Here is a 21,028-nt window from a genome sequence, read left to right as displayed (position 1 = left end):
CAGGACATCACAATTGCAAAAATATTCATTGAATGAAATGAAAGCAATACTGCTTCGACAAAAGTATTTTGCTAATATATAGTTGTTTTTGTAACGGTACCTGTCAGTTTAGGAAATACATTTGCTCACTGTTATTCAGCTCTAAAGCGTTAACAGCTGATAATCTAAAAACAGGATGCTTCCTGGTTCCAGAAGTGGACTTTATTTACTTAGCAGGTGCTCTTATCCAGAGCAACCTCCAAGGCCCCCTGGGTACCATATTAAATAAACAGTGTCAGAAGAACAAGAGCAAGGCTACAGAAGAGCCAAGTGCACAATGACTGAGCACAGCAAACCTGCTCAAATAAACTAGGAAACAAGGCTAGTTATTCCAGTGTACCCAATGTACAATTAACCTGAAGAACAAATCACACACACATGCACAAAAAGCCTACAAGAACATTAACTTACCATTTATCAGTTATCGCATGATGCCAAGCAATGATTCAGCAGCATTCTACAGTATAAATACAGTGTCTCGTAGTGTTGAGAAAAAAGCAACACTGCACAATATCAGATGGTCAATATTGGGCACTCAGTAAGAAATAGAGGTTTTAAGTCTGATCATTGCATTGGAAGGGTACTACCAATTTTACATAAACTTTAAATAGGACTGAAGAATAATTTGTGCAATATAACAGATTGGGGAGAATCTTTGCCGACCCAAAGCCATGGAAGGGAGTAGATTGTGACTCGTAAACCAATGTCATTGCCCATAATTCCACCAGAGGGCAGGATTTCAAATCTAACAGAAAACATTGGGCTTTTCTTTTCTTGTTAATACTGTTTTGATCATTCCCAGTGCACAACAATTTTCCACTGTACCCTGTTCTATAGATACATCCAGTCTGTCCTCTCAATAGGCTTGTTGTCAAATGCTAGATTGTTCTCTAAATTGTCTCTCTATATTGTTCTCTAAACACCTGACAGTTCCTCTCTGAGCCAGGTCATCCAGGCATGCCACACTGCCCAAACGAATTTCTCATCCCACTAACGATATCGGCCTGTAACTTGCATTGATTTCCATCTTTTGACCCAGGACAAATCATCCCAGGGTTTTAAATGCAGGCGTGTGTGGGACCACATGACTATGGACTCGCATATCCTTTAGCATGCAGCGGGACCAACCCTTTCACTCTGAAACTGGTCATCCACCTGTATGAGTATAATGTTAAACTGGAATTAATCCAATAGAACAGACGTGGCCTTTTATTCGTTTACTTATTGACATTTATTTATTCAGACACAAGTCTTGATTAGATATAAATGGCACTGCACAAGGTAGGCCCGAGTCCAAAAATGAAAAGTCCAGGGGTCAGAATGAGTTTCGCTCACCCATGAACTCCAGCCAGCTGATTTCACTAATTAGGTGTACCTCCTGACTGAAGAACTGTGCTAATTAGCGAATCCAGGTGACCGGAACAAAATGCTGGGGAGGAGTTTTACTTCCTGAACCTGGAGTTTCCACCTCTGGGTAACGGCGCACCATTGCACGGGTCGCTCGGCCGAGTGGGTGGGATCCATCGCATTCCAGCTCATCCTTTCTGTCTCCTCCTTTCGCCGTCCTATTGGTCAGTGCCTCATAAAAGAAATCTATGGCAACGTGATCATCGCGTGTGGAGAACGCAACTGCGGAGACACGTCCGGGGCTGCGGGTTGAGTCACAAAGCTCATGCAGACCAATACGTGTACAAATAGCGCCAAAAACAAATTACTGTAAACTGTAACACATAGCCCACCGTACGCAACCACGGCGGAATATCGAAATTCGATTTCGCGATGAAACGTGTTGTTCACTTACACGTGCGTTGTGGTGGCTGTCGTGCGTATTTACCATAGCAGGCTTTCGGCTAATTTGTACTTTTATTTTACCAGGCACGCAAACTATATTCGCAAAATAGGCAAAATAGGCTACCGACCCTTTCTATATTGTAGCTGGCATGCCTGCACTGTACGCGGACTGGAAAACAGACTGCACGCTCATCGGACTGGTGCGGTTTAGCCCTCATACCGTCGTGCTGCGTAGATTGGCCTGGCGGAGAAATGTGGATCCCGTTTGGAGGAAGGGCGCTATTTTGGTGCTTATAGTATCAATGTGTAACAGTAGCGCAGCAATGGATTTAGTTAATATATATAAATTAATTGCCAATGTTTAACACGCTTTAAAATGTCAGCCTTGTTATTTGAGAAATGCGTTTCTAAAACAAGGGTTTGAATATCGTGCCAGCAATTAACAATAATATTTTATAAGATAAAATATTAAATTAAAGTCCCACAATTAATGTTATTTAATAAAAACACCGCGTGCTAGTTACTTTAAGCCCCCGCCTTTGTCTCCTTTTCTCTCGCCACTTTTTCTTCGGAGTTCCTCCCCCTGCGGCGCTGGGCGGAGTTTCATACCGAACCAGACGCTCCTTTTGTCGGATCCGTTTCGACCTGACTCCCCGGGGTTTACTGCCGAAAAAAAGACACTTTAAGATCCATAAAACCAATAACTCGACTTTAGTTTTGATTAATAACATCGCGTGTTCATTACTGACAGGAAAGGTGAGTGATTCATTTTGTTTTGACGACGTTTTTCACGATTTTCTAATCGTTTCTCCCCGAGTCTTTGTAACATTCATGGCGGCTCTGCAGTGAGAGATTTGGGGCGAAGGAGGGCAGAAGCGCCCGCTCTCGTCTTTACTTTTCGCCTAAGCTCACTATCGAATACATTTCAAAAGGCTGTGGTTTAATATTTTTATTTTTTGGTAAATTAAACGTTGTGATACCCCGTTTAAAAAATATTTATTTGCATTACTTTACACAAATTGCTTATTTTAACGAATTTTAGCAGAACGGATTTCGACAAAAATACAACTAAAACAGCAAGCCGTTGCTAAGTTTAACAAGCATTAAGTACTATATACTGGTAAATTTAAATGTTTGAAAGAGAAAATAATGCCTTTTTCTAGCTCTGCCAAAGCTTTCATACCAGCGGAAGCTGTGTGCTGACTCCTGCCGGAATAAGGACGCCATTACGGGGGCTGCAGGCGGACAGAGGCTCGGTGTTTCTGCGTAAACTGTAGGGAGAGCGTGGAAACGGAAACATTTTTTATAAAATGCACATGACATTTACTCTGGTTGTCACGTCGACTGTTATAACATATATATATATAGGCATACATTTTTCGCTTCCTTACTATTAGGCTACTGGGGGGAAATTGTTATTTTTTGCGTGGTTTGGCACATTTCTATAGGCTAATCATTTTTAGCAGCGTGCACAGTTTTAGGTACGCAAGGTGACTCCGTGAGGGGGAAAGTGGACGAGGGACGGGAAGGACTAAACCGCTATTTACCTCGTTGACCTTGCGGAGCGGGCGGGGGATGACACTGTAACCGAGAAAAGCGGCGCCTCGCACGGCCGCGCAGCTGCGCCACCGTTCGGGGGAGGCGGGCTGAGATGAGCACGCTGTAGCAGGCAGCGGAGTCGTGCACGCCACGCACTGGCTCGCGCTGCATTTGCCAGGATCACGGCCAGTTCGCGTGGGTGCCAGAACCCAACGCTGAAAAAGTTTCATTTTGCCATACTTCAAATAGCTAACCGGTATAGGATATACTTGGTTGTTTTGCGTCAATTAAACTGAGCCTCTAAAACATTTGCGTTATAATGGCAAGAACTGTCCGAGGTTTATAACCCCCATTGGCTTACCTGGCTGCGAGACTTAATCAAGATTAGCCTAATTGTAATGCTGTTTCGAAACTGTGCCAAGCTAATATTAAATATATGCAAATATATTGAAGTAAGTGCATTGTGTATAATCTTGTTCTGAAATGGCAAGGCATATTGATTGGCTGAAGTAATTAATTAAACCTGTCCTGGGCAATTTGGCACGGTCTTCTCTAACCTTTGATTTAATATGCTTCAAGTAATTGCATTACTTAATCACTTCATTTCAACAACCGATGCAAGCTTTTGGTAATAATAAATGCGTATTTATAGGTACTTATAGGCATCTGTCCTGATATAGGTTGTAGACAGAATGGAGAGAACGTCTGTACGGTCCAGTATTAGTTACTTGATCCCATTTAAGTCACAGCTCCGTAAAACATTCTTGGACAGACTGCAAAGTCTTCCAGCCCCCAACAGCTAAATATAAACAGGCTACTAAATGCATTTCCATCTCTCTCTCACACACACTGTAATGCAAATGTATCTAATGCATCTCCTTCAAATATAATTTCATAGCCTATTTTAAGTCTATAATTAAAGTTTATTTGTAGAGCTAGCCTAATGGAAGAACACAATCGGCAAAAAAAATGAATTTATGTTCGAATAAATCTTTTCTTTTGCCTGGTGAAATGGGAATTAAGGTGAAGTCGTCGCGTTCGGAAATAATGGGGGTCAGTGAAGTGAGAAACGGAAACGGGACATGCGGGTCCGCGAATGCAGTGAACGTTCAGGCGGGCGCCAGTCCACAGGCCGCGGAATTCCCATCGCGAGGATGGCGCGAGACGGTGTTCTAGTCGGACACAAACGCTATGATTTTGCTCCTGCTTCCGAGTGCCGCCAGGACTCCAGCCTACGTACACCCGTCACTGTCATTCGACGGTCAGAACAGAGGCATTATCGCGAAAGCACGACGCATGTAATGCGAATGATTTCTACCCAGTTCGTTAATAGAATATTTAGCGCAATAATGTTGAAAAAGGCTACTTTCTGTAGCTACTGGAGTACCATTTCATCCGAAAGCATTATTACCAAAAAAAAAAAAAAAACGGCCATGTTTTACAGTTGATGCATTCAAAATCGTACTCAATCAATAGAACTAGTTAATAGTTTGTTTACATTTTAGCGAAATGGAAACGTAGTAGCAAGTCCTTTCATAGGGGCGTCAGAAGCCGCTCAGCAACGGAAACATTCTAGCTTTAAAATATGCGCCCAGATCGAGGCTTCAACTACAGCCGTGCAAGACTCCATTCGGTTTCTTCTCTTTAGTGTTCTTGTTTCGTTGTCTTGCTTCGTTGTCCGTATACGATATACATATTCCAGTAATCCCATATGTGTTTGTGTATTATTCTTTCTTTCTTTTTTATTTGTATTGTTTATTTTTTAAAAAGTAACATCGGAAAAACGCCACAGAAGTCCCGATATGAAACTGTATCCTTGCAGCTGGGCCACCCTGTACAGACCTAGCCAGGCTTGATCGACCTCTCTTGCTTGCCTATTTTGAAGACTGTGTTCCAAAAAAAGTAGTAGTAGTAGTAACCAGTTATCATAGTACTGAGATAACCAACGACCTTTCTCATGTCCTTTGCTCAGCAGCTAAACGTGCACATCGTAAGCCGAGGAATGTACCCAAGTAGACGACGAGGATGTTGTAGGCGGAGCTGTACTTATATGCTGCTAGCTTTACTCTGGCAATACGTCTGTAGATTCGATAGGTATTACTTTCGGTGGATTATCTTGCTGATCTTACACTCTGAACAGTTTATTTGCACGAGTGAAATAATGTTACGCAGACAACACCTGCTGTAACAAACGTGGGAGTGCATGTAAGCGATTATGAAATCACGCTAACAAAACAAACAAAAAATGTTTCAGACCGCATCAGAGACCCGGCAAGTCCACCGGGAGCTGCCCAGCCTCTCACCGCCATGAACGGCAACAGCAGCGTTCCCGGCGCCTCCCAGGCCTCGCGCGTCAAGGCTGAGCCAGGTACAGAAAAATAAATATTTTGTTTTACTCCGCTATTCACCTCTCCATTGCAGTGCTTTTGCAAGCGCTTCTGGAATATGGTCCCAGTCTGGTTTGTACCATCTCCACCACCTACCCTCACGTTCACCTGAATGCCGAGCTTTTCATTCAGTATATTCTTCATATTTCTTGTCATAATTCCTTCTGCACTGTTTGTGACTGCATCTGACTGATTATGTTCAATTTGCATTATTCATATCGTTGTTGGTAATAGTTTATTGTGCCTTCATTTGACGTTATCGCGCTATCCACAGGGATTTAATTGGTAGTTACTTAAAACAGTTGGAGATCAGACATAAAAATCAAACTGTAATTAAGCGCAATTGCAAATTACATTGTTTTGTCATTACCAACTTGTGATGACAGGATTTACCACCGAATGTGGAAGCTTTGGTTGAGATGGGGGTTCATATGGAAATGTGGCCAGGGGGGCAAAATTGTAGATTGTGTAATTTTATTGTTGGAGTTTCCTAATTTTTCTAATTCAAACAGGAAACCAACTGTTTTTGTTGTAACTAAAAAATAGTCTTTTGAGAGAGACTCCTGGCACTTTTTCAGTGCAAAGCGGTTCAGAAAACAAATTTCTACAGCAGTGTGTTCTGTCGTTTAGTCGTCCCTGAGGGATATCGTTTGAACCTGAATTGCGTTCTCAGCAGGCGTAGGACTCGACATTAGGAGTGAGGTTGCTTGCTTTTTTTTGCTAAGTGCGCGTGTTCCCCAGACGCGTGGACCAAGGAGGAGTGTCTGACGCTGTTGGAGAGGATCCGTACCATGCTGCCCGACACAGACGGGATGAAGTACAAGACCACAGAGGCGCACTTCGACTGGGAAAAGATCGGCTTCGGCGCCTTCACCGGCGACATGTGCAAGCAGAAGTGGCATAAGGTCTCTACCGAGGTGAGCCGCCATCTAGCCCTCCTCCCAGATGGACGGAGTTATTACCTGCAACGTGACTAGGGGCTTGAATTGGAACCTTTTCAATGCGGAGCGTAATGTGAATAACTATTAACTGATACACAGTTACTTGGACGAAGATTGAGAAGCACTTTGCGTAGTCCCCAAACGTTCTTTGGGGACTACTATTTTCCACACCTGAAATTGGCAATACAGCGCAGTATGTTGTACATACTCGCTAATGTACTGAAGTGAATGTCATTCCGACATCGGTTGCCCCTCTGCCAAACGAGTCGCATGTCCTGTGATGTTCGTTCGTCCTCAGGTGCGGAAGTACCGGACGATGACGGAGCTCATCATCGATGCCACAGAGTACGTGAAGAACCCGTACAAGGGGAAGAAGCTGAAGGTAAGACCAGAGGCACATTCGGTCACTATGTGGTGAATTGTTGGCATTTATATAGCGGCTTTATCCATATAGCGCACTGTAAAATTGATGCTTCTCCTTCACCCATTCATACACACACACACTCACACACCCACGTTGATTGCCTGCCATGCAAGGCACCGACCGGCTCGTCAGGAGCATTTGGGGGGTTAGGTGTCTTGCTCAGGGACACTTCGACACAACCAGAGCGGGATTCGAACCGGCAACCCTCCGACTGCCAGACGACCGACCACTCTTACCGCCAGAGCCAACGTCGCTCTGAAACAGATTAAGATATTTTGGCGATATTGGCGAGGTATTCGGATATTGGCAAAGAGGGCTGGGGTTACCGACCGGGACTTTCCATGAGTCACACACGCACTGTGGTCCAACGTACATTTCTTCCTGTCCAGACGCACCCAGACTTCCCGAAGAAGCCCCTGACCCCCTACTTCCGCTTCTTCATGGAGAAGCGGGCCAAGTACGCCAAGATCCACCCAGAGATGAGCAACCTGGACCTCACCAAGATCCTCTCCAAGAAATACAAAGAGCTACCAGAGAAGAAGAAGGTGAGGGGAAAATGGTGGCCGCACCGTTACCGTGAACACGTCATAGGCGTGTCGGCAGGGCTTTCGAGGGGGAAAGCAGACCTGTCTGCCATTGTTCTCCATGGGGAACCATCATAGATGATTGCTATTTTAGCATTTTAAATCCGTAATAATGTCAGCAGATTGCATTCAGTCCTTGTATTTTTTATAGACCAGCGGAGGTATTTTGGCTGAATGAGACTCGGGTGCTGCCCTTTTGCGGTTACATTACATTACATTACATGGCATTTGGCAGACGCTCTTATCCAGAGCGATGTACAACAAAGTGCATACCCATAACCAGGGCTAAGTGCGCTGAAAGACCCTAGAGGGAAGTACAATTTCAATTGCTACCCGTACAACAAAGATAAAGACCAGGGCCTATTTATTTTATTTTATTTTTTAAATCAACAAATAAACAAATAACAAAGCAAAAGTGACCAAACTTAACTATCCAAATACTGCTTACCTAGCCAACTAAAAATACCGAAACGCAAAGTAAATCACAAAGACAACAATTAAGGTTCACAGGGAGGTAGGGAGAGATGGGGGGAGGTGCCGCTTGAAGAGGTGCGTCTTCAGTTTGCGCGTTGCGGTTACAGAGTGGACAGATGGTCCAACTTAATCGCCTGAGGGCATCACTCCCCGACTCTTCTATTTGACTAAATCCCATGTCAACTACACTATGATTCATAAGCATGAGTGGACTAACTAGCAAGAGTAACTAACCACCTGAACTACCTAGTTCATCATAATTGTTCGGTTTCACTTTAACATCATGTTACAGAAGTGGTGTTAACTATTTCATTTTATAGGCTAATGCCATTAGCTGTTGTTAGCCACATGTTTCTTGGCAATTAAAAAATAATGCATGTCTGGGTTTTATTTTATTTTTTTACTTGTGTGTGGTAAGCCACACAGCAGCTTTCTGGTATTTTCATAATCCCTATGATTTTACATTTACATTTTGGGCTAATTTAAAGACTTTAATGACTAATTGCTTTGATAATTTCCTATGAAAACTCCAAAAACTGTCTCCCTGCTTCGGGTGGAGAGTCCAGGCGTCAGAACATAAAAGTCCTGCCCTGTGTTTCTTCCACCCATGAACTCAGCCAGATTATTTCACTAAATAGTTCTACCTCCTGGCTGGTGAATTGTGGTAATTTTTAGTGAATTCAGGAAACCGAATACTGGTGGGGAGTTTTACTTTCTGAACATGGAACTTTCCACATCTGCGGGCAGCCCAGTAAGTGTTCAATGTGACTTATGTGATTGAGAACTTTCAGGAAAAAAACTTTGGAAACTGATGGTACTTCTCCTTGTGTTTCTGTGTTGTTGTCATAGGCTCTTCCCCCACATTCTGCAGCACTCTGCAATCTGCTCAAATAATTTTTCCAGTTAGCACGGATCCATTTTAGGAGTAAATTTGAGAACATCTGCTAACTGGGGGGCATTAGTCTGCTCCTAAATATTTCAGCTTAGGAGCACATGTGCTTCTTGGGGGAAAAAAAAAATTTGTGTAGACGCCCCGTAATATTCTTCATCTGTGCTCAGGGCTGCAACCTTGGCTTTCGACCCGGGAGAATGGAACCAAGCACGTGTTGGAAGCATGTGACGGCAAGCACCGGTCACACCGGGCGATGTCATATCCTGTTTAGCCCTGAGAGCGCTAACTGCTGCAAATTAAAACTGTGTGACTTCTCTGCTCTCCACTCACAGTTGAAGTACATCCAGGAGTTCCAGCGGGAGAAGGAGTCCTTCGAGAAGAACATGGCGCGCTTCAAGTGAGAAGCTCCGTCGCCTAGCGACCGCAGTACCTGCGTCACCGGGTTCATCCGCGGCTGTTATGCATGAAGTTTACATAGGGAAATGGCATAAGCGGCAGAAGTGGTGGAACGTGATATGCTCAACTGTACCCAGCTACTTCAGCTGTTGCTTATGGATACACATCACCATTGCATGCTGTATTAGTCTTGCGTATGCAGTCTGGGGTAAAATTAAATATTCTACTACTCGTAGGCCTGCAATGTAGTATATAGAATAAAACATTTTTTAAAGCATAATAAGAATAACTCGCAATTTACACACTTATTATTATTATTATTATTATTATTATTTTTCTCTTCCCTCCCACATTGTTGTTTACTACTACATCGGGTACGACAGAAAAGATGAAAGATAGCTTATACGCCCACATGGTTATTATTATTAACTGCACGGAATTTCATGATTAGAATTTCTTGCACTCTTTCACAATTATTTTACATTGCTTCCATTTATTATTAAGCAGATTCTGCCTTAACACATTCATCCTTGTGGGTATTTTTTATTTGATTAATTCAAATTTTTGTTTAATTTTATTTCGTTAAGATATTCTTATGTATCTCCACAGAGAGGATCACCCTGAGTTGATCGAGGAGAGGAAGAAGTCAGACCTCCCAGAGAAGCCCAAGACTCCCCAGCAGCTGTGGTACAACCACGAGAAGAAGACCTACATGAAGCTACACCCAGACGTGAGTCCTTCAATGAACCTTTAAAAGAGTTACTTTGTTCCAGTCACCTGGATTTGCCAAATGGCACCATTCTTCAGCCAGGAGGTAGAACGAATTGGTGAAATCAGCTGGCTGAGTTGATTGGTTGAAGGAAGACATGGATGGCATGACTTTTACTTTCTGACCCCTGGACCTCTGCAAATTCGGCCTTGCTAGCGACGGCCTTTATTTGTGTCACACGTTTTTTTTTTGCAGTCCTTGGCCTGCACATGTTCATGTCATTCCGTGCCAGAATGGCCTGAAGCTACTTGGCTTGTGTGGCCTCGCTAAGGGTTTTTGATTGGTTCACTGACTGTAAACACTGTGTGTGCAATGGGGCGTGACGCTGGGCTGCGGTTGAACACGGGTGTAACACACAAAACCCTCAAACAGTGGTGAGAAAAACCCCCAGCTATAGGGGCATGCCCATCCTCCGCTGGCCTATAAAACTAATTCATACTGTTGTCGAGTTGAGTCATGTCATTAAAAGCCGTTGTTTGGCTTTAGCGCTTTTTTCCCCCCAATTTGTAATTGCCAGTTGTATTCATAAGGCAAGCTCATCGCTATGACCTCTTCTGTAAGTTCAGCAATGAGCATATTCACTCTGAAGCCCACATGAAGACACATTTTCAAGGCTGAGGGCAGACTCAGTTGATTGGCTTTTCTAAGATGGAGGGCAGACTCAGTTGATTGGCTTTTCTAAGATGGAGGGCAGACTCAGTTCATTAGCTTTTCTAAGATGGAGGGCAGACTCAGTTGATTGGCTTTTCTAGGATGGAGGGCAGACTCAGTTGATTGGCTTTTCTAAGATGGAGGGCAGACTCAGTTGATTGGCTTTTCTAGGATGGAGGGCAGCCCCAGTTGATTGGCTTCTCTATCGGGGTGCAGGGTTGTTTAGGTCACCTCCTCAGGCATGCTACTTTCGGAGTTCCCAGTTGTGCGACTGAAATCTCTAACTCTGTCCTGGGGGGGGGGGCTGTGTATGCTGGATTTCCTTCCAACTACAATTTAATTCTCAGAACTTTTAATTATCTTCTATTGAAGTTTTAAGGGATTATTTGCCCTCTCAAGCCACGTTATGTCAGAAATAGCTATGCATGCCATGAAGAATGAAATCCCCGTGCTCATATCGCTCAAAACGTTTTTTCCCCCTTCCCGAACTGTTCAGGTGAGTCAGAAGGAGCTGAAGGAGGCCCTGCGCAGACAGTGGTCCCAGCTCTCCGACAAGAAGCGCCTCAAGTGGATCAGCAAAGCCCTGGAGCTGCAGAAGGACTACGAGGTGAGCGGGGGTCGGTCAGGGTCAAAGGTCAGCAAGTTTGTGTGATGTGGAGTTGGCTTTGTGCGACGAGTGGATTTCTTGAGAAAACGGATGTCGGTCCTTCGTCACTAATGCACTCCTTGCAGCATGATGGTGGCAGGGTAGGGAACAGGGCTTGTAGCCAGAAGGTTGCAGTTTCAATTCCCCGGTGTTACACTGCTGTTGTAGCAGTAGAAATGTGGGCTAAATGTCCGTAGCGTATTGTGATGTAGTGTAATGTAAAGATGGCTGACTGCTCTGAAATGTGGGCGAAATGTCTGTAGCGTATTGTGATGTAGTGTAATGTAAAGATGGCTGACTGCTCTGTGAAATGTGGGCGAAATGTCTGTCGCGTATTGTGATGTAGTGTAATGTAAAGATGGCTGACCGCTCTGCGATGTGGGCTCACCACAGGGCAGTATGCGGGCGTACCACGAGGCGCACCCCGAGTCCAACTCCGACGAACACGTCAAGTCCGTCCTGACCAAGGCCGAGCGTCAGCTGAAGGACAAGTTCGACGGACGGCCCACCAAGCCCCCTCCGTAAGTCTGCGACTCAGCGGTGCGAGGTCGGGTGGACAGAGCCAGAATAATGGGTGTGTGCGGTTGTTTAGGACCACAACCATGGATGGGCCACTCAATTCGGGTTTAACATTTTTTTTTTTAACGGTTATTTTGCAAGTAATTTTAACTGCAGTGCGAGTATAGGGCGAGTATAGCTTTCTTTATGTTATTGTCCCTGTCTGCAATTGCCCCAGGTTACTTCTTGTTTAGGGCCACCAAAATCCTGGAGTTGGTTCAGCCTGGAGGTGGGAGGTCTTACCCCCCGTTTCCCTGTACACTCTGATATCTTCTCCTCAGGAATGGCTACTCCCTGTACCCTGAAATGGGGTGGGAGGTCGTTACCCCCCTGTCTCCCTGTACACACTGATATCTCCTCCTCAGGAATGGCTACTCCCTGTACCCCCCACTGTTTCTCTGTACACACTGATATCTCCTCCTCAGGAATGGCTACTCCCTGTACCCCCCCCCCTGTTTCTCTGTACACACTGATATCTCCTCCTCAGGAATGGCTACTCCCTGTACCCCCCCCCCCTGTTTCTCTGTACACACTGATATCTCCTCCTCAGGAATGGCTACTCCCTGTACCCTGAAATGGGGTGGGAGGTCGTTACCCCTCTGTCTCCCTGTACACACTGATATCTCCTCCTCAGGAATGGCTACTCCCTGTACCCTGAAATGGGGTGGGAGGTCGTTACCCCTCTGTCTCCCTGTAGACACTGATATCTCCTCCTCAGGAATGGCTACTCCCTGTACTGTGCGGAGCTGATGGTGAACATGAAGGACGTGCCCAGTACGGAGCGCATGGTGCTCTGCAGCAAGCAGTGGAAGATGATGACGCAGAAGGAGAAGGACATGTTCCAGAAGCGCTGTGAGCAGGTCAGACAAGCCCGCCCTCTACATTACATTACATTACATTACAATACATGGCACAAGGCATTTAGCTGACCTCTTATCCAGAGCGGCCTACCATGAAGCGCAAATCTAACCCAGGGACAAGTGCATTCAGGACCCTAGTGGAAAGTGCAGTTCCTACAAAGTACTCCATAAAGGAGTCCTAGCATGATCACAAAGATACAAATTGAAACCTTGAAAAAATCAGCTTACCAACTAGCATACCACGGTTGGCAGCTAGAGTACCCTTGAGTACTACTATAACTATACATAAGTGCTATTATAATCTATGACATACACAAGGTAGTGAGGTAGGGAGGGAAAGGTGCAGCCTTCAGTCTGCGCTTGAAAATGGTCAAAGACCCTGCCGTTCTGACATTCACGGGAAGGTCATTCCACCAACATGATTGGGCACCCCTGCTTTAACACCAATTAAAAAATGGTTCCGAACCCTCTTTCTGTGTTGTAGGTTTTCATTTCAACCCTAATTTGGCAAACCCAATTCCAATAATTAGCAGCGCAATGAGATCTCGAGCTGTTGAATGAGGTGTGCTTTGTTTGGGTTGGAGTGAAAACCTATGGGGTGGTAGATCTCCAGGAACAGGGTTGGGCAGCCCTGCTCTAGCTGCTGAATGAGGTGAGCTTTGTTAGGGTTGGGAGTGAAAGCCTACAGGACTGTAGATCTCCAGGAACAGGGTTCGGCAGCCCTGTTCTAGCTGTTGAATGAGGTATGCTTTGTTTGGGTTGGAGTGAAAACCGATGGGGTGGTAGATCTCCAGGAACATGGCTGGGAACCACTGTAAGATAATTAGCAGCACTAAATGTATATAAAAGTATATTAAAACCCCGGTTTGCCTTTGGATTTGTTCATTTTTTATGTTTTGAAAAGAAGATCAATGCCTTTGGTAAATTTTACTAACTTGCTGGATCTCCTTAGTGTCATGGCTGTTTAAAAAAAAAAAACCCCACAACCCTCCTAAGAGGAAGTGACCTAACCAGACCGATGGCATGTGTTTATTAGTCACTCATGGCTAATGTGTGTGCGATGTGTGATCTTTTCCAGAAAAAGAAGCAGTATGAAGTGGACCTGCAGAGGTTTCTCGAGGTGAGACCCTTGCTTTGGCCTCCGATGGCTGAGGCCGCTCGGTGGCTGCCAGATCTGTGGCGGGTCTGTAGTGCTGTGCGACGTCGCTGACCGCTCTCTCTCTCGCGCTCTCCAGAGCCTGCCGGTGGAGGAACGGGACCGGGTCCTGACCGAGGAGAAGCTGGGGGGGTCCCGGCTCGGGCTGGGGAACACAGGCAACTCCCTTACTGCCAAATCCCCAGCAACCAAGGTGGGACCCACTGCTTGTCTATAGCGGGACAGGGATTATACACTGCACTGTATCAGGCACAATGCATACACTGCACTGTATCAGGCACAATGCATACACAGTGCAGTATCATAGACACAATCCATACATAGTGCAGTATCAGACACAATGCATACACAGTGCAGTATCATAGACACAATCCATACATAGTGCAGTATCAGATACAATGCATATATTGTGCAGTATCATAGACACAATGCTTACACTGTGCTGTATCAGACACAATGCATATGTACTGCAGTATCATAGACACAATACATACAGAGCTCAGCATATTTCCATGGAGCCCACAATGTAAGACCTTCCTAGATCTTCCTATTGCCAAAAAATATTGTCTACAGAATTTGTTAGCTCTATTAACGCATCTGCCAAAAGCTTAATGTTGCGCATTCAAATGACTAAATCAGTAAATATCTGTGAATTTAATCCTCTCTTATACATAAACAGTTACTAGATGGATTATAGTTACAGGTCTCTCTGCCTGTTAAACTAAGATGAAGAAGCTTTATTTCCCCCTTTTAAATATGTGGCTTTTGGGGCAGAAATGCACTCTGCACTCTTTGGCTTCCTGCTCCTCTCAGAACTGATCTCTTAATCCACTGGTAGAGTTCTGACCGGGGAGGATTGTCTCCTGCTTAGTCCTGCTTAGTCTAATCAACTGTACGTCGCTCTGGATAAGAGCGTCTGCCAAATGCCGTTAATGTTAATGCAAGGACCCAACCAATCAGTGATCTCAGGGGCAGGTTCCAACCAATCCGTGTTGCTGAGGGTCTTGGCGTATTGGAAGTGTCAGAGGTTTACATGAGCCGCTCCCTGTGTCCTGATGTCGGTGCTGCCTGGGGGCTTGTCCTCAGGACCGCTGTCCTGACGTGGAGCAGTGGGCGCCCGGCCTCACCAAAGACAAGCGCGACGGAAAGAAGCGCACGCGCCTCCCCGAGACGCCCAAGACGGCCGAGGAGATGTGGCAGCAGAGCGTCATCGGAGACTACCTGGCCAAGTACAGGGTGAGGGGTCCTCACAGGGGGTGTCCGGGTTTCTGCCTGCGCAGAACGGCCATTTATAGAAGTGCATTCTGTAATGCAGCATTGATTATTTTCTTTCCGTTAAGGAATAAACAAAAAAATTTTGTTTATTCTTTTGGGTGGGGGGGACGCAATCAGACTTTCCTCATTAACTGATGCTTCCAGTTCACTAATTCATTCTGCTGTTCATCGGAGTACAGTAATCAAGGAGTTGGTCTCAGAAGAAAGGCCATTAGACCTTGGATGTGATTAAAAAAAACCATGGCAACCTTCTGTAGGAATATTTGTAAAAACTTTATAATTGTGCCAAGTCCTCCAAGGAAATTAAAACTGGTGGAAGACCAGTGCCTCGGGAGCTTTATAAATACTTCCCAGAAGAAAACTGTTCCTCAACAGCCAAAATACGTTGGCTTCTGCCAGTTTTAGTTGTCTGTTGATGTAACTAATGGGACAGCATTACCACTGGAGACCTTATGCGGCATACGGAGATGAGAAATTGTGGTATACAAGGTTCAGAATTTAAAGTATACTACGGTATGTTCATGTACACAAAATGGCTGCCATTCTTCATTAATCAAAATGGGTGCTGGTTGAGGTAAGATTTTCCAAAAGTGTGTTCAGATCACAAAAGGTGCAATATAGCATAATTGTATTATGAATATTATTATTATTATTATTAATATTATTATTATTATTATGTATTTTGTGCTGTATTTGGTCCACTCTTGTGCATACATGGAGTAGCTGTCTTCGACAGTGTGAGGGAGGGGAAAGGAGAGAGAACCAGGAAAGCAAGTAGGGTAAATGAAGGAGAGATGGAGGTGTGAGACAGGGAAGGAGAGGACAGAGAATTATGACTCTGGCCAGTACCCTGGTAGAGGAAATCGCTGACCTTCTCCCCCGCCCCTCCCCGCAGAACGACAGAAAGAAAGCTCAGAGCGCCATGGAGTCGGCCTGGAAGTCCATGGAGAAGAAGGAGAAGATCCCGTGGATCAAAAAGGCGGCCGAAGACCAGAAGAGATACGAGGTTCAGTACCGGCCTGTGGTCAGTGACCAGACGTTTTGACCTCTGTCTTCTCCAGTGTGCTGAAGAAGTGTCAAAATGTTGGTCAACCTGCTCTTCTTCTGGTCACTGGTCGGAGTGTATCCACTCTGGGCTGCGTGTTCCTTAGCGTTACTTCTTCTCATTTGACCCGTTTTTGTTTGTTCTGTCTGTCCCTTCTCTAGTTGTTCTCTTTCTGGCCTAGTGTGTTTACATGGCAGCGGTTTCTACTGAGCGGTTTGCTCATTTGTTTGCATTATACATCATGTGTGAAATAGATATGTAACTGCATATGCATATAAATCTGTTTGAAATGTGTTTAAATGATGTGCATGCAATGTAATGTATGTGTAAATATTGGTTTGACACGTGTGTGTCGGTGTGTGTGTATGAGAGTGAGAGAGTGAGAGAGTGAGAGAGTGAGATAGTGAGAGAGTGAGAGAGAGTGAGTGTAGTTGACGGTGTTGCGTTGTTGCAGAGGGAGTTGCTGGAGATGAGGACGCCTCAGGCAGGACAGGGGCAGAGGAAACCAAAATTTGACGGGGAACCAAAGAAGCCCCCTGTGTGAGTCAGCACCACCAGCAACCCTCTCCCTCCCACTCCCTCCCACTCTCTCTCTCTCTCTCTCTCTCTCTGTCTGTCTGTCTCTTGCTCTCCCTCCCTCTCTCTCTGTCTCTTTTTCAATTCTCTTCCTCATCCTTTCCTTCCCTCTTAACACCCGTCTCTCCTTCCTTTCCCCCTACTTGTCCTCTTGTTATCTCCTTTTTCTTTACTTATTGTCCCTCTCTCTCTCTCCCTCTCCCTCTCTCTCTCTCCCTCCCTCTTTGTTTCTCTCCCGGTTTCTCACCTCTCCTCCTCCTCCTCCTCCCTCCCTCCCTCCCTCCCTCTCGTGCCCCCAGGAGCGGCTACCAGATGTTCTCCCAGGAGCTGCTGACCAACGGGGAGCTGAACCACTTCAGCCTGAAGGAGCGCATGGTGGAGATCGGCAAGCGCTGGCACAAGCTCAGCCAGAGCCAGAAGGACAAGTACAAGAAGCTGGTGGAGCAGCAGCAGCTGGAGTACAAGGCCGACCTGGAGGTCTGGGTCAAGGTGGGAGGGGCCGAGGGGCGCACCGGGGGGCTCGTGGTTTTTTGGGGGCCGTACGGGCGCTGGGGGTGGTACTCATTTTTCGTTTGCCCCCCCCCCCTTTTCTCTCTTATCTCCCGCAGTCCCTCTCTCCCCAGGAGCGAGCGGTGTACAAGGAGTTTTCCACCACGGTGAGTCTGGGACTCGTGCTTTCCTCAACGCCCTGAGTCCTCCGTCTGTGTGTCCCAAGTCATGCCCCCCCCCCCCCCCCCCCCCCCCCCCCCCCCCGCTGTTTAACCCCAGCCTGTCCTTCACGAATGAGCACACCCACAGAGAAGGGAGGGGTGTGGCAGAAATCGGGATGAGGGTCCCCCCCCCCCTCCCCCCACTGTAAAGCCATTTCATTTCTCATCACATGGAGGAATTGCCTGACTGGTTTGTGCTTTGCCCTCTGCATGCGCTGTCAATCAACCAGCTGAAGTGTGGGGGGGGTGGGGGGGGGGCTGCTTAGTGAGCCAGTCGGTTCTGTTTAAAGGGATGTTTCACTTCATTTTGCAGAGGTTTACCCCATTGTATTGGTACAGTGTGAATACGAGCAACACCAGCTTTCTCTTTTTGAACGTTAGAACCACATCTCTGGTCCTTCCAGTTATTCGCCTTCCAATTCACTCCCATCCACTTTTGGAAACGCGAGTCGTTTGGACTCTTTTATCAATCTACAATTCTCCGTAGTTTGTTTGTGCTTTGAAATGTACAAATGAATGGGAGTGAATTGGAAGCTGGGAAGAAGCAGCAGTCAGCAGGGACTGCCGATGTTGGTGGTATTCACTCCCAGGAAAATGCAATGGGCTCGGCTCCACAAAGTGACGTGTCACACCAAAGGGAAATATCCCTTTAAGTCAGACTGTCCTATCATTGCATTAAGTAGGGGCTAGCACAGTGCTTGAGAACAAACTCAATACTAACATAATCGCATTGCCCAGGAGAGGCAGTAAAAAAAAAAAAAAGAAGAAGGAAAAAAGCGACTAATCAATGCTTGAGCTTCAACTGTGTCTACCCGCTGTTCTCCTCCCCCGCCCTGGTTTCTGTGTGTGTGTGCAGAAGCGACGCAGCACCACCAAGGCACGGGCGCCGGCGGCCAAGGTCCGGGTGGTGAAGGGGAAGGCGGTAGGTGCCAGAGCCGCAGGACTGGGGGCCGGGGGGGGCAGGCGTGCGATGGCGTACCGGGCCAAGGTAACGCCCGTTCACCCCGAGGACTCACTCACCATTGGGGGGGGGGGAGGGGAGGGGGGAGAGGGGCAATATCAACGGCATCGAGCTACATGCTGCCACAAGGTCGCCAGGTCAGATGCTCAAGTTGACATGTATTGTGTGTGTGTGTGTGTGCACATGCGCACGTGTGCGTGCATGCGTGAGTGAGAGTATGTATGTGTGTCTGTGGGTGGGGTGGGGGGGGGGCAGTGCATGCGTGTTTGTGCGTGTGTGTGTGTGTGTGTGTGTGTATATGTATGTGAGTGCACGCATGGGGGGGGGGGGGGGGCATGTGCGTATTATGTCTGTTTGTTAATGTGTGTGTGCGCATGCATACGTGTGCGTGCGTGCGTGCGTGCGTGCGTGCGTGCGTGCGTGCGTGTGTGCGTGCGTGTAACTGGCCTCAGAGAAAGCGCAGTAGAGCGAGGAGAGGAGTGACCCTGCTCTCTCCAGCAGGACACATCGGACTCAGAGGAAGACGACAAAACCGACTCGTCCGATTCTGAGGATGACGACGATGAAGACTCTTCAGGAAGCACAGACAGCGACGATGACGACGAGGTCAGTGCGAAGGGCTCCGAGCGTCACTCGGTTTTGAGAGTCTGTAAAGTGACAACGGTATGAACAATAATCATTATTATATTTGAATTATACTGTAAATATGTTCCCTAAGTAAGATCAGTCAAGTTTATTTGGATCAGCGCAGGCTGTCAGGCCAGTTGTTCCACTGCCGTGGAATCTTGACTGCCTGTGCTGATTGACTGGCCGGCTCACAATGCCAGCACGCCATTGGCTATTGAGTCGCCACCTGTGGGGGGGGGGGGGGTCATCAGTTGTAAAACGGGGATAGGAACAGTTGTAACTCGGTAGAGGAACTAATCATCAGCAACTAACAACACCGTCTCCTTTGCCAAGAACGATGACGATGACGAAGAGGATGACGAAGACGACGACGACGACCAATCGGACGGATCCAGCAGCTCGTCCACAGACAGCAGTGACTCCGACTCCGATTAGCCCCGCCCCACAGGAGGAGGGGCTGTGCGGGATGGGAGAGGTGTCGGGGTCCTCCTAAAAGCTGGCGGCACCGATTCTCCCTCCGCCCCTGCCCCGCTCCGAAACTGACCGAGACAGAGGGACAGGGCTGGCACCCCCCCCCTCTTCCTCAGAGACTCTTACGCGATTGGACGATTTCTCTTTTAAAGGAGGCGTGTTACATGTGTGTCGCTTTTTTTATTGCCTTTCTTGAGGTGTTCTGAAAGACCATGTTGGCCATTGTGTTTTTTCTTTTTGTTTTTTTTTTTTTGTTTGTTTTTACATGAAACGGAAATGCTGAAACACCCGAGGCATTGGGACATGTCAGGTTTGTGCTGCGGTGTGGGCGGGGAGCGATGCCGTCTCCCCAAAGCCCTTGTCTACCGCGCGTGTCATTTTTCCACATGCCAGAAGAAGGGGCTCGTTTTCGTACTCCGTGGACACGTTTCTGGGGAAAATTGATAATAAATGCACTTTTTTTTTCTTGTATTAATTCCAGTGCAATTCAGTCTTGTTTGTATATTCTGCTTTTTAGAGAAGACGGTCACCTAGACACCTCACGGAGTAGCGGAAGCTGGATAGCAGAAAAAGCAACCACCAGACCTGAAACCCCAAAATTGGAAGTATGTTAGGTAAAAAAAAATAAAAACATCTCTCCAATGGGAAGAAATCTCAGTAGGCTATAGAGGGGGAGCCCATCCTCCACTGGCCAGCAAAGTTATAAAGGTGTGTGATTGCACATGTACTTCCAATACGACTAAAGCACAGTGAATTTATGACTTCCACATAAACAACGGGGTCCAGTGAGAAGGAGATTTGTGCCTTTGACGATTAAAAATAAAATGGATTATTTTTAGATGTTTGAAGCAAACATCTAAGTTGGTCGGACTGCAGGGTTTAAACAAACTATTTTTTGGGATATTTATGCTCACTGGTGACATGTAGTTATGTTTAAGATCCTAGCTTTCAACAAGTGACAAACGGAGCTTATTAAGTAGGTTTTTTGGAATTTTTTCCAAAAAGTCAGTGTTGTAGAACTTTTGGAACTTTAAAATTTTTTAATGGTGATTGAAAAGTTGCTTCCAGCATTTCTAATGCTATATTTGTGATCTTGCACCTTAAAGGCCCACTCAGTAATTTTGGTTACTAATAAAATGCTAATGGCTTGGCTAATGGCAATGAACAAAGATATGATACCGTGATAAAGATCCTTCAAAATGGAAAAATAGGTATTGAAAATAGGTGCTGGGCCAGCACTAGTTCTTTGTTTTGTG

At 46.2% G+C, this 21,028-nt stretch overlaps 1 protein-coding gene across 9 annotated transcripts; it reads left to right on the top strand.

The window, feature by feature from the left end:
* The first annotated feature begins 1,475 nt into the window (after window positions 1-1,475).
* ubtfl (upstream binding transcription factor, like) lies at window positions 1,476-20,247 on the top strand. 9 transcript variants are annotated; one of them, XM_061255089.1, is made up of 20 exons: window positions 1,476-1,610; window positions 5,624-5,737; window positions 6,498-6,673; window positions 6,996-7,079; window positions 7,511-7,666; window positions 9,404-9,468; window positions 10,077-10,197; window positions 11,384-11,494; window positions 11,927-12,054; window positions 12,810-12,951; window positions 14,030-14,071; window positions 14,187-14,300; window positions 15,194-15,343; window positions 16,278-16,406; window positions 16,882-16,967; window positions 17,303-17,492; window positions 17,612-17,659; window positions 18,570-18,701; window positions 19,173-19,280; window positions 19,635-20,247. In XM_061255089.1, the coding sequence occupies exons 2-20, from the start codon at window positions 5,677-5,679 to the stop codon at window positions 19,734-19,736; spliced, it is 2,145 nt and encodes a 714-aa protein (XP_061111073.1). In that variant the 5' UTR covers window positions 1,476-1,610; window positions 5,624-5,676; the 3' UTR covers window positions 19,737-20,247. The 9 variants fall into 9 exon arrangements, with proteins under 9 accessions (XP_061111073.1, XP_061111072.1, XP_061111071.1 ...); XM_061255088.1 differs by lacking the exon at window positions 1,476-1,610 and adding an exon at window positions 1,623-1,694; XM_061255087.1 differs by lacking the exon at window positions 1,476-1,610 and adding an exon at window positions 2,426-2,586.
* The last annotated feature ends 781 nt before the right edge of the window (window positions 20,248-21,028 follow it).

The sequence above is a fragment of the Conger conger genome, chromosome 9, assembly GCF_963514075.1.
Source record: "Conger conger chromosome 9, fConCon1.1, whole genome shotgun sequence".
NCBI classification, from domain to species: Eukaryota; Metazoa; Chordata; class Actinopteri; order Anguilliformes; family Congridae; genus Conger; species Conger conger.
The sequence above is the reverse complement of the archived record's forward strand: the minus strand, read 5'-3'. Positions and strand labels throughout refer to the sequence as shown.